The following is a 17,259-nucleotide window of genomic DNA, read 5'->3' as shown; positions in this document are numbered from 1 at the left end:
ACACACAGATCAGAGCATGTGAAACAGCCATTTACATCCCAGTGATCCAGCAGGAAGCATATTCTGATGCAGTGCTCTTATACGCTCATGTTCTAATGGGCCAATGCGAGGACAACAGCTGCCTGTTTGTTACTGCCAGTCTCTAAATATGAAATGTGAAATCCTTCCAGTTCATTTATGAACCATATATGAAATGTGTTCAACGATGGTACGTTTTACAGTGTGATCTAATTAGTGTTGATATTCACTTTTTAATGTATATTTGGAATGATTTACATTCAGTCAAACAAAGAGTGCATACGACTTTACTTTTATTAGTCTGGATTAATTTAATTTATAAATAATTTTTTCTATTTAAATTGCCATTTCTCCATCATTTACAGCTAAATGAGAGTGTTGCTATGGGATTGTTTTTGAGTAATCCATTCACCATCACAGAGAATGTATATTTTACATACAAATACCTAAGATTATTAACATAATTACCTTTGAAAAAATAAGCATGGCAATAGGTGGATGTTTTAATAAGCCTATGTATTTTATACATACACAATATCTTATGGTATCTTATTGGTAGTATGTTAGCCTTTTTGATTTCACAATTACAACAGGTTAGTTATCTTATAAAATAGATTAGTATGGAATATTTGTAAATACAGATAATTCTACCTGTTCAATTACATTTTCATTATTTTCACTCTGCTTAGGATAAACCAAGTGACTGATCCAAGGATTCAGTCGGCTGTATGAGGATCAGACTGACTCAGATATAAGCTGCCCGCTTATCCAAAATACAGGCATGGAATCCATATTTATTTGCAACACTTCTCTGAAGTGTAATTCAGCTGAAAAATCGGCCCATGAGTCATATGTCAGTGAGCATTTGGCTTGCCGTCAGAAACCATTCTGGTCGGGTTTCTCAAGTTTTGTCTTGTGCCTAGAGATTATGTGTGATGATTTGTAATGGAACGAATTAGATCACAGCACTTGATTGTCTTGTGTGAAGAAATTCACTCATCGGATGTGAAGACAGCTGAGTAACTAGTACTGGATGTTCCTGAATTTTCCACCGGCCATATGCTTATCTACCAAAACCTCGATCTCATTAATAGTAACCTGGGACAGTGCTTACCATAATCCCTCTGGATATACACTTGGCTTGCATGTGATATTCATTCGTAACCTGCAGTCCTAAAGTCTGAGTCCATATTGAAAATATGAGACTGAAAATTTAATTTAGACTTGTAAAATAAGATTTAGGATAAAAAAAAAAAAACTATGTTATGGCGTAAAAGGAACAGAAATATTTAAGATTCTGCACTATTTATTGGTTGCTAATCAAGTTTAACATTGATCAGACTGTCAGATGTTCTAGAGCTCAAGATGCTCTTTGGATCATTTCAAATCATGTTGGAGAATATGATCAGAAGTGTAACAATTTGCTATAAATTTGCTCAAAATCTGTTTTGATGAAGTAACCAACTCATCTACATCTTAGATGGCCTGATGGTGAGTAAAGTTTAAGCTAATTTTTTAGTGAGCTGTTCCTTTAATGTTAATTTTTAGTGTTGGATCTGCCTATCCTGTGGAATTATGTAATATTTATATAGCTTTGTCAGTATTATTTGTTGTACAGTGTGATGTGTTAGTAATGCCATCTAGTCCTCAGAGAGGCAGTAAATGGGGGTGCCATATAAGACCTGTCCCACCCCGCAACATAGTATAGTGAAGAAGAGAGAAAGAAAAAAAAGGAGAGGGAAAGTTCAAGTGGTCAAAAGAGTGTGCTCTTTTCTCTGTGTAATGGTTAATAAACCCTTTGATTATGTTATTTCCCATAATTCGTTGCATCATCAATTGTTTATAACTTTTAGTTTCAGTGCTCTGGGTAAAAAAGTGCTTCAGTTTCAGATTCTGTGTGAATCTGTGAGGAGCCTGGCCATTAACTCAAATTTAAATGGGAGAAACTGCAATGACTAACAAATGAAAGACGTATATGGGACAAGAACAAAGTATGGGATGACACTGAAATTAAACCTGTGGGGGGTTAAACCTGTGATTATAAAATAATTGTGCTAAATATCACTAAACATGGTTCATTGGCTCGTAATCATAGGGGAACCACTTTAAGTGCTACATAGCACTTATTTTTGTCATGTGGTGCTATGTAGAACCATAAGAAGAACCCCATTTACCCCTTTTCCACCAAAGCAGTTCCAGGTGCTAGTTCAGAGCCAGTGCTATAGCCGGTTCTTAGTTGGTTCGACTGGCGAGCCCTTTAAGAACCGGTTGCTTTTCCACAAGCTAGAGAGCCAATACAGAGCCAGGGCTTACGTCACAATACGTTTCATGTTTCGGTTCACTAGCGCGGCACAACAGGCTTGTTCGAGGTGCATCAGCGCCACGCAGATCGATCGATCGGCACCCAACACACTAAAGCACCGCGAGAGCGATCCAAAAGCATAAAGAGCCGTCTGCTTTCCAGTCGCTCCCGCAGCACCCGATATGCCTCGCACCGACCGGTCCGCGCACCGCCGATCTATCCCGGACAAGCCTAAACAAACTATCAGCAATGGGGGACGGTGCGTTGCTATTGATGTTCATGGCTTTGCGAATCTACATCGGCATCCAAACACGGCGAATCAAACGTGTTAGTGTTTAGCTGCTATTTCAAATATGGCGGTCCAAGTTTCTGTTCGTCTTGTTGGTCACGGTAACCCCGCCCCCAGCTCCTGACGCAAGCGGTTCTTCCTTCTAGCCCAGCAATGTTTTGGTGCTACTTACGAACCGCTTTTCCTGGTTCGGAGCTGGTGCTTTGGATGTCGAAAAACAAAGAACCAGTTTGAAACTAGGCTCTGGCTCCGAACCAGCACTGGAACTGCCTTGGTGGAAAAGGGGTAATTGTCTTCCTGTCACGGTGCACACAGCAAGGATGAACGAGGAACACGGAAACGAGGATAAACTCAAATTAACAGTCTTTAATGAATCCAAACAAGGCAGGGCAAGACAAGGCAAGGTAGACACAGACAGGAACACCGGAGAGTAACGAGTAGACCAGACCACACGAAACTGAACAGGCAGGAACTTAAATACACAGGTTAATTACACAGCTGGACAAGAATTAACTAATGATCACAGTAAACAAGGACAGGAAACAAACCAAATATGGACACAAGAGGCGGGGATACATGACACACACAACAGAGGACTGACATGGGGGGTGGGCGCTCTGGAGGCCCCTCAGGATAGACACGGACAGGATCACAGGACGGGGACCTCCAGAGCGGAACAAACAGCTAGGAGGCCATGGCGGAGCAGGGAGCTCTGGAGGCCATGGTGGTGCAAGGAGCTCCGAAGGCCATGGCGGAGCAAGGGGCTCAGGAGGCCATGGCGGAGCAGGGAGTTCAGGAGGCCATGGTAGGTGGTCCTTGTGGCCGTGTCCTCGTCCTGACCACCCCAAAATTTCCATGGGGCAGCTAGGGGGTATCAGGAGAACTCCGGGGCTAGACAAACAGGACAAGACAGCCCTCCGGGACTAGACACACAGGAACAAGACAGGACAGGACAGCCCACAGGAACAGGAAGCCCTCCTGGGCTAGCTTGGAAGCTGAGGCTTCTTCTGGGCATGACAAGGAGTCAGGGATCCTCACAGGGTCCCTCAGCAACTGCTTCCACTTCAACGACAAGGAGAGGCAGGCGGCTGGGAATGGCCTCCGTGGCCTTCCGCCCCCGACGAGTCTCCACGGACAAGACAAGACAAGACATGATGATTAAAACTGTTCCTGAGGGCACAACAAGACTTAAAACGGCACTCCTGGCTGGAACTAGGGAACTGGAGTCAGCGGCGGGCTTGAGTCAGCCGCAGGCTTGGGAGAGCCGCGGGCGGTGGTGTCGATCTCCCACGAACGGCGGGCTTGGGAGAGCCAAACCAAATATCCCCACAAGAGGCGGGGATACATGACACACACGACAGAGGACTGACACTTCCTTAGATTTTAGATATGTTATTCCCATTTGTTTGCTATGAATGGGAATTTATTACAATGGCAAAAGCTGTTTTGAATAACTTTTATGCTTTTCTGAGGCCAAAAAGTCCTTTGTGGGGGCCTTGAAATATTTCCTTGTAGGAGGGCCTTAGGGGCAAATAGGTTGAGAACCACATTATCTTTAGGAAATACACTGTATTATAATATATATTTTTTTATCCTTTCCCCAGCTAAACTAAGAGACTAAAAGAGTTAGAAAACCTATAAAGAACTATACAGGGGTTAATGGGTTCTTTGTATGACAGTGGTGCTATATAGTACCTTAACCACTCCAAAGAACCACTGAAGTACCAATTTTGTGTGTGTGTGCGTTTGAGTATTTTTAGCCTGATTTGGGCTAAAACAATCATGTTTCTCAAACCATTTTGGCAGATTTTATTGGCAATTTGTTACATGTTTTTGAAATGTAAGCTTGGCTTTCCTCAGAGCTGTAGTCTATTTTGCAGCATGTGATTAGAAGTAGCTGTCTGGGGTGTTATGAAGATGCCCTTAAAGGACTTTGGTGAAACTCATGATCAGTTCAATCTGTGTTTATAATGTTATTCCCTTTACTTTTAACAGAGCGGATATGAGCGAGATGGAAAAAGGAGATGGTCTTATCATTTTCTTTCAGGCTTTTTCAGATAGCATACTTTCCATTTAACTTTTTAGGAACTCCTGAGCTGCTTCTTTTAACTTGCTTGTGTCAGGAAACGCGCTCTTTTAGCGTTTTCATTTATTAAATAAAAATATATTTCCCCCCATTATCATGAATATGGATGAGAAAAGAAATTATATATTCCCACTGAGTCTATATTTGTGCTGCTGTTAAATCTAAGCAACTAAGCACAAATCTTATGCAAGCTTGCAAACATAGTGAACATTAGCCTAATGAATATTCAAAAGGAAAATTTTCTTTATTCATCTACTTTATTCCTGCCTTTGTCCCTTGTCGTTTTCATTTATTCCATTCATTTATTTATTTTTATTTGTTTTAAATTTATTTACTCATTTTCAGTGTCTCGCAAACATGTGCAGAATGCAAATTCGGTGAATAAATAAAACAAAAAAACTGTAATTCGCCAGTTGGCCGGTATCTTCATTAAGAACTTTAACATTACTTGGGTTGAACTGTAAGACAGGATATGTTTATATGCATAATGCAATTAAATCAGTTACAAGTTGATGTCACCTCAAATTTAGAGAGCGTTCATATGAATGGCAAGTAATTGGAAGAGGTTTGCCTATGTAATCTTAATTGGCAAAAAAGCTAATTTTGAACCCTGAAAGTATCTGTTTGTAGTCTGTGATTTCAAATTTGTTACTTTAAAAATCTAAATATAAACAAGACCTTTGCTTTGTGGGCGACGTGTTGAATTACAATGCAGAATCTAAATGGGTTGCGCCATGCTGAAGTGACCCGAATTGTAGCTGATGCGTTATAAGTAAAGAGCAGGGAGGGGTTGTTCATGCAAAGCTGTGTTCAATGTTTCTCACTCTCATTCACACCCTGCGACCCTTAATTTAGCCCTCATTAATATCACAGCAGCCTCCTTGAATTCACAATGTAGCCACCTAATTTCATCAAAAGCCAGCGGACGGTTGATCATTAATAGCACAACATCGGTTCCGATACGTCTCCTTAAGTAAATACAATGATGTTCCTGACAGGAATTACATTCTAATGGAACACATTAGCACAGGGAGTGTGAGTCAGGCCCCCCGGGGCCCAGCCCAATGGGATTGAAGGAATTTATTAGTGAGGTAAAATCTCTCAGATGAGTGGCCAACCTAAGGTCCTGACCCAGTTCAGTCAGACCAGATCCCACAAGTAGGTTTTTTTTTTTTTTTTTTTTTTTTAATGGAAAGTGAGAGAGAAATGTAAAGAGAGGCTAGAAGAGGGGAAAATGGAGAGCAAGGGTCCTCTCGTAGTGCTGTTCATCTTATTCATGAACAGATGAAGCAGCATCCCGAACAAGCTCTTAAGTATAGGTAGATGAAAAGGGAATTTTTTTTTTTTTTTTTTTTCAAATCGTGGCTTCAGACATGACAGTTCACCAGTGGGTCAGATAATTCTATAAAATTGTCATCTCTAAACTCACAGCAACAGTATTTGTGGCCATGTGTGGGCTCTTTAATCCCTCTGAATTAGCCTTTGACCGTGACCAATATTATCGAAGGACAGAAAAGATTACAGATACACCTTGATGAACTCTCTTTCTGTCTGGATCAATACAGACTCTTGGCTTCGAGATATGAGTATGACAGCTCATTTCAATGTGTTTGAGGTTCTGGAATAAAAAAAAAACAACAACAAAAAAAAACAGCACCCCTCAAGTAGTTCAGCTAAAAGAAGCCATCACGGTTTGTTATTTCACTAGAGGAGTTTGTTATTTCACTAGAGGTCTTCAAAGCGGTTTCAAGGACCCCCAGGGGACCACAAGGGGGTGCTAGGGTGTCTAATAAAAACGAGTAACAAAAATTGTACAAAATGTTTTTTTAGGGCTGTTTTTTTTAAATATTATTATTATTATTATTTAAACCGCCAAATTTGATCATACTACATTAGACATCATTTGAATTGGATCAAACCAAAATGCCTTCTTGTCTTAGGACAACTGTGATGAACTATTTTGATCCACTTCAACTCCACTTCACTGTATTTCATTCATTCTATTTCATTTCATTCAGACAAAAAGGAAGGTAAAATTAAGGAACGAAATATCTGGATGAAGTTTGTGAGTAGTTTATATATATATATATATATATATATATATTACATTTTAATACATTTCAATTTGAATTTTGACTTTTTACTTAATTTCAGAAATGCTTTTTTTTTTTTTATAGTTTTTATACATCATTTATTATTATACACTTTATAGTTGCAGTTGTATTTTATCTGTAGCCCAACATTGTATCACTGGCAGACTCAGACTCTAATTTTACGAGATTCCAATAAATATCTGACATTTGGCACACTTTTATCCAAAGCAATATGCAGTGCATTCAAGCAGTGCGTTTTATTAGTGTGTGTAAACCTATGTGATCATTACGTTGCAAGTGCCATGAGACCATTTCAGCCAGAGGAACGTTTACAAAGCAAAGTAATTGAAGAGAGCGGGCTACGACTTTGAAAGTAAATGTCTTTGAAAACAACATTGAAGTGTGCTTTTAGCATCTAGCTGTTAAAGGGGAATCACACATTTAATTAATATTGGAGTTCAATTTATGAGAACTTAGTGAGTCACAGAGCAGAACGAAGCCTAGAGCGAAAATCGCTAGACTGGAAAATGGTGTTGGAAGTAAGGACATTACAAAGAGTGCAGTCAAACCCAATCTACTATAGTCAGTCCTTGAAAAACCTAATAAGACAGTCTTTAATGTAAAGAAGTTTTGCCGAGCCTGCATACTCTCTCTGTGATGTATAAAAGACGTACTCTCCAATGTGGCTGATTTCCCTCTCTCTTTTTCTCTGCTCTTCAGTTCCATGGTTGCTTGGAGACCTGGAGGAATGCTGGGATGTAGAATGTGGATCCTCTTCATCCTTGTCCATCTCACAATGGATCTGTCTCTGTGTGCACCAGCAGGCCAAGGGCTCACGCTCAAACTACTGCCCAGATTAATGCCCCGCCGGCAGCCGTACCCTCTGCCCACTCGGGACACGCTCACCGGCCAGCACTTGAGGACTCTGGGTGTCTTGCATCGTGGTGTTCCCCCTCCCTTGCCATCACTAGGCAATCACGGGGAGCTGGGGGGTGCCAAACTGTGGGGGCGGAAAAAACGCTGGTCACTCCAAACACGACAACTTTGTGTGGAGTGCCCCTCCGACAAAGGGAAGTCGGTTGCATTACCAGAGGGGAGTAAATCTGATTTAAATCTGCATTTATCTCGCTCACGGAGGCAGCTGAAAGGTGACGGCTATGACTCCCTGGAGGGGAGGACCACCACAGTGGCAGGATTTATTGACTGGGGCCCTACAGGGGCCGACGAGGGGCTTGAGGAGGAGGCAAAAGTGACCCCGAATGCCACCGTCACCTCTTTAGCCCCTTCCACCACCACAGTTCCTGTAACTAGCACTACCACACGCAGCCCCCAAAGGACGTATGCGGTGATTACAACCGCGCATCCTAAGAGGCACAGCACCACACAGCCAAGCAACTCCAGAGTGACTGCCAAACCACCGAAACCTTTTGGGGACACACCAGGTAGGGCATAAATCTGAATGGCGACTGTTTCTTCATTTAGCTTTTGTTTTCTAAACCATGTAAGATACTTAATCAGCTTATGTTTGATCACGTATTTAAAATTCAGAGGCGGCGAAACACAAAGAGATATTTTTAGGGGCTGGTTTAAGGTCATTCATGAACATGGCGCAGAGGTCTTTGGGTCTCAAACCACAATGCAGTGTATCAAAAACACTGTGTGGGTTCTTTGAAAAACTGAGGGTGGAAAATACTCACGAAGCTGTAATTGGCACACAACTGCTCTGCAATTTACAGCAAAGAAGGTGGTTGAATTGTCGAATGGCCAAGAGTGTGCATCTAGCTAGCTTTTTTTTGGTGAAAATATTGGTATAGTCTTAAAATTTTGCTGTGAAAAACCTTAGCTGCTGTATAATTATGGAAAATTAGCAAATATGGAGAAAATAACACAATATGCTGGTGTTAAAAGTTTGTCATATTGGTTAATAGGCAATTTTGAAAGTTTTGTGAAAGTTGAGATGCATCACTTTTGCTTTTGTGGCTAAAAGTTTCTTAAGCAGGCAGAAGATTAGAGTGTAGTACATATGTGGTATGATTTTTAAATGTTTTTAAACAAGTCTCTTATAAATCAAGGCCGTAATTATTTAATAAAATTCACAGAAACCTGAACTTCAGCAGCCATTACTCCAGTCTTCATTGTCACATGATACATCAGAAATAATTTTATTTCAATTTCAATTACAATTCATGTTAACACTTAAATTTGAACTGCAATTTTCAATTCAAATTTAGGAATTGAACTGGAATTTAAAAGGCAATTATCATTTAAATTCTAAATGGCCAGTTGATGTCATTTGGCCAGTTTTGAATACAGCATAGTTTCCTTTCTGCATCCTTTGCTGTTTTTGATATTATGCAATATAGTGAATTTTTTTCAGTGCTCAGTTTCTTCTGAGAAATAAGCATCGTAATCATCTCTAAATCTTTTTTGATGTTCTGGAGCCCCGGAAGCCTGAAACCAGTTTTCATATGCAAAATGTTACTTGTTTAGTCATTAACTGACTGGGCACAGAGGCAGCATGATGGTTTTAATACACTTTTGCTGTTACATTTATCATCTTTGGCTCCATTGCATAATCTAGGCCTTAGTACTACATGACAGAGTAGCCTACATATGGCAACCTCAGTATCCGTCAGTAGTATTTGTGAATCCTGGGGAGATTATTCTATTCTCTGTCCTAGAAGGATGATGATTGGCATTAGCTCTCATGTTTGCCATTAGGCTGCAATCTGTCCTCTGTGTTTGGTATTGCACAGCATTAGGCTAGTCATCCATTCACTGTGAAGTCCTCTGGGTAGATCAACTATTGTGCTCCATAAATCTGTGCAAAAGGGGAAGTGTCTTGACTCTTGACACTTTCTACAAATTGGCTTGACACTATCTGTGTATGGGGTGCACTGAGATCTGTTATAGTGTACAGAGTGGGCAAAAGTTTAACACACAATTTTACACAAAAGCGTGGTTCATCGCCAGACATAATAAAAGACAGATAGCATGACCCCAAAAACCGACACGTTGCCGATTTGCAGAAAAAAAAAACTTTTAATCCCCTAATTCTACACTACAGATCTGCTGTTCTGCAAAGTTATTCATCTTCACAAGTTTTGCACATTAGCATGCCATAGATTACATTAGCTGCGAAAGATATTAACAATAAAGACTCCCATAAAATTAGATTCATGGTGAGTAATATACAAGCGAGAACAATTTTACGACTCCTCTGAATGGAAATTTACGTACATCCATGCATGTCGAATTGTATTTCAGCACAAAGGTCAACCACCAGTCAAATGCCATGGCCTCATTAACCACAGGAATGATTAGCAAAATGAAGTCAATCTGGAGTGACGACAGCAGTGTCATTACATCTAAAGGCCAGCATGAGGTTTCCCTTAATCTCTAAAGTGCTGTTCAAATAATCCTCCTTAATTTCTTCTGATCTTTATAAAGGCTAGGTGAATGCAAAATATCAATCGCACCAAACTGCCAGTCCACAACAACATAGTCTAACACTAGTAGAGGAGATTGTAGAATTATTTCCAATATATGTCATATATGCCTCTCTGTGTTTTCAAAAACCATAATGATTGTGTCATTTCTGTGCCAGTAGCATCAAATAGAATTACAAAGTGCTTCTTTGAAAGGCCTAACTAGGTTGGACATAGCAACATTGACTTCACCAATGATTTATTTTTTAATTATTTATTTATTGTAAATTAGTTTTGCGCTTTTATGTGGCGACATTAGTGATGCATGACTTCATCTTTAAAAGTAAGTCATCTTATCACTGTATCATTTTAAGATTGTTGACTATGGCCATACGTTTTTATGGCTTTTAAACAAAATATTTGATTTTATGCAATGTATCAAAGCATGTTGTTGCAAGTTCTGCTGAATTAAATGGTAGGCAATGGCAACTAGCTGACTGACATTGTCGAGGTTTTGCTAAAATAGTATTCAGTTAGAATGTATGTAATACATAAAATACATATACTGTTATACTTGCAAAAAAATTATTCAGTTTACACCAATACATTTTAAAAAAGAATGACACAAAATCATGTTGCTAAGAATAAAATTTCGTATTTTTGTTTTATTTCTTACGTTTTCTCTCAGAAACTGTTAGTACATTTCACAAATAATTACAATGAAATGGAAAGTAACACATTCAAATAGTATTTTCTTGTAAAATCTCAAAAATTGAGCTCTGACCAAATGGAAATTGTGTTGTTCCAAAGATGTTCACATTATAAGAATAATTAAGCAGTGCTACTTTATGCTAATATTTTGCTTAATACAAATACTTTATATAAAAGTGAATGTAAATAGTTCTTTTGTGTTTTGCAGCAACCCCGAGGTAGTGGTTCACATTCGTAGCGTGCTGTCACAGTATGTGCAGTAAACAGTTTAATCTAATATTTGCTGCTAAATTAATTTGACTGGTTTGTGTTTTTTGCTTCTGTGTGTGGAAGCAAGTGTAATGGGCGCATACAGACAATGCTGCAGTGTTTTTGCATATTTTAATTATCTGGTGAATAGGAAGAATACCGGTGTTAATTGCAGTTTTAATACAACTGAGGCGTGAAAATTGAATAATTTGTTTGCTGCACACAGTCCGTAGCTGTCTTTTAAGTGCTATTTTGCCATAAGGGAGAAAAATATGGCTAGTCACTCGTCAGTGACTCTAACAAATAACAAGCAACCTGAGAATATTAAAACTTGATGGAACTACAGATGGAAAAAAAGATCTTGTTGATAAATAAATCCCTGATGAATATAATCCTTTACTCTGTTCTATACTGTCCACATGGAAATAGTAGTAAACAACATCAAATGCTGCATGGTGTCTCTTCATGGTGTTAGATCTACAGTATCTGAAATATCAGTGCATTATGTAGTATGCTGCCTTGGAATGTCTTTCATATATAGTCTGAAAGTGAGTCCTATGTAGTGCCCTTAAGGCATGCCATAATTATCCATCTCTGTCAAGCTACAGCCGAACCTGTCTGATGAAACGAAATAGCTATAAAGGTGAAATCCCTCCGCTTCCTCGTTCAGCGAGCAGCCCGGGTAAATTTAGCCCCTCGCAAACCTGCACCAGTACTAAACTGCTTCTGACATGCAAAGTAATGGGGGGAAAATAAGCAATGGGCTGTGAATACAAAACTGGAGCATTAGACATGCATACGAGCGGGTGTTCAGCGGAGTTCATTTCAAAGCATGGGAAGTGCATGGAGGTCAGTGTAACTCTTCACATGCCTGATTAAAATCCAGGACACAGACAGCATTAACTCCTTTCATTATGGTATTGTAGATGCTTAACTATTGCTGAGTTTTTTGCAGGACTCTTAAAGGGATAGTTCACCCAAAAATGAAAATGATTTCATTTTTCAGGATTCTCTGATGAACAGAAAGTTTGGTTTATTTGAAATATAAATATTTTGTAACGTTATGAATGTCTTTACTGTTAATGCAAAAGTCTCACTCCATACATTTCAATGGAAGTCTATCATGGTTTCCACAAAAATATGAAGCAGCACAACTGTTTTCTACAATCATATTGATATTTTCAAATAAAAGAGTTAATTAAAATTGTAGAAATATTTCACAATATACAGTTTTATGCCGCCTTTTGGTCCAATAAATGCAGCTGAGGTCAACATAACTGTTTGACTTTTATTTATACATTGTGCACTTTGTGAGAACCAGGGAGAACAGCTATAATCTCTGTCCACTTTCATTACATTGAAAAAGAGCAGCTTGGACATTCTGCAAAATATCTTACAAGTTTAGAACAAGTATGAACTTGTCATACAAGTTTGGAACAAGTACATGATGACATAAATTATTTTTTTTGAATGAAATATCCCTTTAATTTTCCTTTTATAGCCAGCATCCAAGACAGCCTAGAAACCTTTCACTCAGTTTAATGATGAACTATATAAGGCTTTTCCCCAAGGACCATTGCTTCGCAACTGTGTGCAATGCATCAAGTTCGAGCTTCTCTTCATCATCTCAGTGCTGACTAGACTATATTTTAGAGTCACGTATTAGTCCTGCTGGTGACAGCCTTGACTTTGCGGATCTGTTGATACAGCACAAGGAAGATTTTATCGCTGCAGACCAAACATGATTCAGCTGTTTACCCATCCGTTTGTGTGTGTGTATGTGTCTATGTGTGCATTCAGAGGGGTCAAGGTTTGGCCCAGTTAGCCCCTGCTGGTAGGAACCGTAATTACACAATCTAGTTCTACAAATAGCATCTTATTTCCAATGATGGCCAACCCAAGGTACCCACAAATAATCAATTATTTTATACTTTGTATGTATTGCTACTTTTTAAAACGATTTTTTAAATGTTACTAATTGTTTCAGAAGGTTCTAAGAAAATTCAAATGTAACATTCCCATAAATGTTTGCAAGTTTATAAATGGAATCTTTCCTTAACGTTCACATATCAAAATTAATGTAATTTAAAATCTGGACATCTTTATACCTTAACATTACCAAAATGTTCTTAGAACATGTTTTTATTATGAGTGCTGGAGAGCATCCAAAAGCAAAAATGTCAGATTTCGAAATGCATACTTGCAACGGATATTCTCCAGGTATTATAAATGCTCTCAGTGCATACCTGTGTGATCGTGTGTGTGTGTGTGTCCTTTGTCTCCATTTAAGATGCAAGCATTACCATGAAGATCACAGATGGAGCCATCAGGTTAATAATGTGCGCGAGTTGATTAAAATGCCTTACATTCCTGCTGCTCAGCACTCCAAGCTCGTTATCACCTCCCCAGGCTCAAAGGTTAATTGAACATTTAATAAGGAAAAGACAAAATTATGCATTTATCCAAGCCGGACTGTGCTTAAAAGTTAATGGTTGGAAAAATAATTTTTAAGTTAATTTAGTGAAATTATGTTGTGACGTCCTAATAACTCCGAATAACGCTCTGCTCAATGAAGGGTGTTCAATGGTAAAATAAGAATTATAATAATTACTGGAGAGCCGGAAATATAATTTCTATATTCCACTCAAATGCATATTGTCATCTAATCCACATCTAATCCTTCTCCTGTAGAAAAAACAACAGGAAGTTCTACTTTACTGAGGGACAATATGCGACCCAGGTACTCATCATTTGGAAATGCTGGGTAATGTGTCACAATGTTGCATTTCTCATTATAATCAGTAACTAATTAGTAGCTAATTACATTACATTGTAACTATTTTATGTAAAATAATGAATTACTTTGCATTGTTTTACTCACCAGGCTTTTTTTTTGTATTGAAAATGTGTTTCTGTGATTTTTTTACAGTGTAGTTTGACGATATGATATACAGTACAGGCTATACTTAAAAGGTATGACTTCATTTAGACATGACATTTTAAAAACATACACAGTATTATTTAGTCTAACTGAAATCAACTTTTAAAGTGCATGTCAACATACCAAATGATAAGCATGACACACTCACCAGAATTACAATACCCATAATTCTCTCATACTACAACACAAACTATATAGTTCAAAACCTACAACGTTTCTGCAAGTTTTTCTCACCATGGTGCATGGAGATGTTTTTAATTGCATTTATCAAGTAAAAAAAAAATTGTGCATAACTTAAAAAAATATATTATGGTGTAAATGACCTTTATTATGACCTTTTGAAATAGTTAATCATGATACAAAAGATAACGAAAAAATGTTAAATGCTCTTTACCTCCATACACCCACTTGTAAAATGTTACCATCAAAATTGGCTGTAATGGAGGTTAGTTCGTTTCATGGCTACTGAAAGAAAGACATAATGTTAGGTCCCAAAGTGTCTACTGGATGACCTTGTATTGTAGCTGCAGTACCATGTTCGTGAGATGTTTTCAGATGCACTAGCTTTAGGTAAAGTCGGTGCATTAAAGTTATTGCTTTGATGTGTTCCAGTTTTATTAAAAGGAGACATTTTCCCTGTCAAAGGTGTGCTAAATTCACTCACAGGCCCCTTAGGGATGTGTCTTACCTGCATTGTAATACATAAACTATATTATGTTAGAAGTGCCATCTTTCTCAAAACTGTTCATCCAATAGGGCTGTTCGGTTTCACCGAGGTAAACCTTTTAAAGACGTGATAAGCTCACAGGGCTGCTCTGACAGACAGCCGTGAAGTAGTTCCATCCAGGACAACTTCATTATCTGTTAAGTAATACAATCATAGAGTCTACTTTGACCACCTCTCCCTCCCGCACTGTACAGAGCGATCGAATTATGCAGGGGAGCCTTTGACACTGGGAAAAGGCATTTAGAATAATTGCCTTTGATCCTCCTTGTCTTTCTCTTTCGCCTTTTCCTCTCCATTTCGCTCTGCTCTTGCAGTAAGGGTTTGGGAACGTTGTAGCTCAGTGGAAGTCAAGTGAGATTGACATCTTGACATCTACGTTAATTGGCTATCGTGAACCATCAGCAGGTGCGATGAGAGTTTTCCCGCGATCAGGTGGGGCGTGTGGGAGGACAACAAACGGAGCAAAGTGGGGAGAAGGTTAACACCCGGGAGAGGGAAGACTTCAAACCCTTTTCCCTCCTCTACAGATCCGATGCATTCAAAATTAGAGCTGGATATTTGCAGTTTGTGGTTGGTAAAGATTTTCATCAAGCCCGTTTCCACAAATGAATGAGAGAGGGGCAATCAGCAGGAGTCAACAGCTCTGTGAACAGAAAGCTGATGCAATCAAACGTAAATTCACAAAGAACACAAGGATGTAACTGATGGAGATTTAGTCATTTTCACTGGTCTACGAGAGGAGAACTGGTGCAGAAATAACAGTTTTTTAAAATAATGTACTGAGCAAATAGGATTTACACATGAGAAAGCCTGTGCTTGTATTGCTATTCCTATTATCGTACATTAATAAGTTACGATTCCATTCATAAGTGGAACCCTCTCATTCACATCCATTTTTCGGTGTACACGCTTTTAAAACTTTTCAAATTCAGTGGCCATGAAGCACATATTGGGAAACTAAACACATTCTGTTCCTGCGCTGAATTATAAAACGTCAGTGTAGTGCTGTGGGCTGTTACATCACACTTGTTTTGGAACATAAGGTACAGCACAAAAGAAGATGTTTTGAAGAATGTTTCAACTGTTTTTGCTCATACAATGAAAGTTGGTGGGGTTCAAAACAGCAGTGAGTGACTGTATGGACAAAAAACGAAACAACATTTATCGTCTTTTATGTTCCACAGAAGAAAGAAAGAAGTTTTGACGGTGAGATAATTCATGATGAAAGATATTACTAAATTTATTCAGCAAGGGTGCTATTTGAAATAAATGCTGTTCTCTGTTCATTAAAAAAATCTAGAAAAAATGTTATCACAAAAATATTAAACTGATCAACTGATATTAAAATGAAATGTTTCTTGAGCAACAAATCAGCAAATTAGAATGATTTCTCAATAAAAAAAACAGCTTTGCCATTGCAGAAATAACATTACGTTAAACTATATTAAAATACAAAACAGTAATTTTTCAATTGCAATAATGTGTCACAATATTAACATTTTACTTCTCACACAAAAAAACCAAAAAACTAATTCAGCATAGTGAGCATAAGAGAGTTAAAGATCTTTGTTCTGATTTGAAATCAAATATAAAAGCGGCTAAAGGTACTAAAAAGCCCCTTTAAAAGGTTCACAGGGACTTAGATTCTGAATTTGGCTTTCCACTGCAAATCCCTGTATTATAGAAAATGCATAATTGCTTTTGGAAAATGATTTAAAAATAGATTCCTAAACTCTTGAGATTCTGCATGCACAGAGAATATATGCATAGGCTAATCATTTTTAACACACAGTGAAAAAGAACATTTTTAATAGCGCTCAGTCATCATGGAAGAAATTATTTTCTGTCTCCTCATGCTTCTGCTGTCTGTCTCTCTTTCTCTCTGAGATTTCACTTATAATGAAATTACTGCATTCCCATTAAACTAAATCGACTTCTTAGATTACTGTGAAAAATCTCTGGTGTTAGTGCGGGGATTTGCACCGAACAAATTCCAAGGTGTGATTTTGGTGAGACTAGTGCTCCTGTAAAGTCAATTTAAACTTGGCAGCAGCACAGCAGTTCATTTGAAGTTTGAAGGTTCTGGATACTCCTGCATACAAATTCTGAAGGTCCCTTTTTTTTGCTTTCATGTTGTTGCCTTTTGAATGTGCAGCCAAAGCTGTTGCTTTGCCATGAGTACTCCTCTAGCCAAACCACTACATGATTGAAAGCACTCAGTGAAGGCATCTCCTTTCCACTCCATCTCACTAGCCCTTTACAGCCATCTGTAGCTGCAGATGCCAGGCCTGGGCTGCACTAATAGAGCATTTAGCTGACAGATCCACACAATGTCCCGCTGCAAACCTCTAAATGTCCTTTAGGTGCATAGAGGACTGTCTGCCTCTGTGGTCTCTGCTCTATGGGGCCCCAGCA

General features: G+C 38.6%; 1 protein-coding gene across 1 annotated transcript in view; it reads left to right on the top strand.

Moving 5' to 3' along the window:
* The first annotated feature begins 1,174 nt into the window (after positions 1–1,174).
* The window catches only part of ajap1 (adherens junctions associated protein 1), a 30,887-nt gene continuing 14,802 nt past the window's right edge, over positions 1,175–17,259 (top strand). The window contains exons 1-2 of the mRNA XM_079382569.1: positions 1,175–1,509; positions 7,509–8,230. Of these exons, the coding sequence (XP_079238695.1) occupies positions 7,513–8,230 (718 nt within the window). The 5' untranslated portion in view covers positions 1,175–1,509; positions 7,509–7,512. The remainder of the gene's footprint in view (positions 1,510–7,508; positions 8,231–17,259) is intronic.

Source organism: Barbus barbus (assembly GCF_936440315.1).
Source record: "Barbus barbus genome assembly, chromosome: 28".
Taxonomy (NCBI): Eukaryota; Metazoa; Chordata; class Actinopteri; order Cypriniformes; family Cyprinidae; genus Barbus; species Barbus barbus.
The sequence above is the reverse complement of the archived record's forward strand: the minus strand, read 5'-3'. Positions and strand labels throughout refer to the sequence as shown.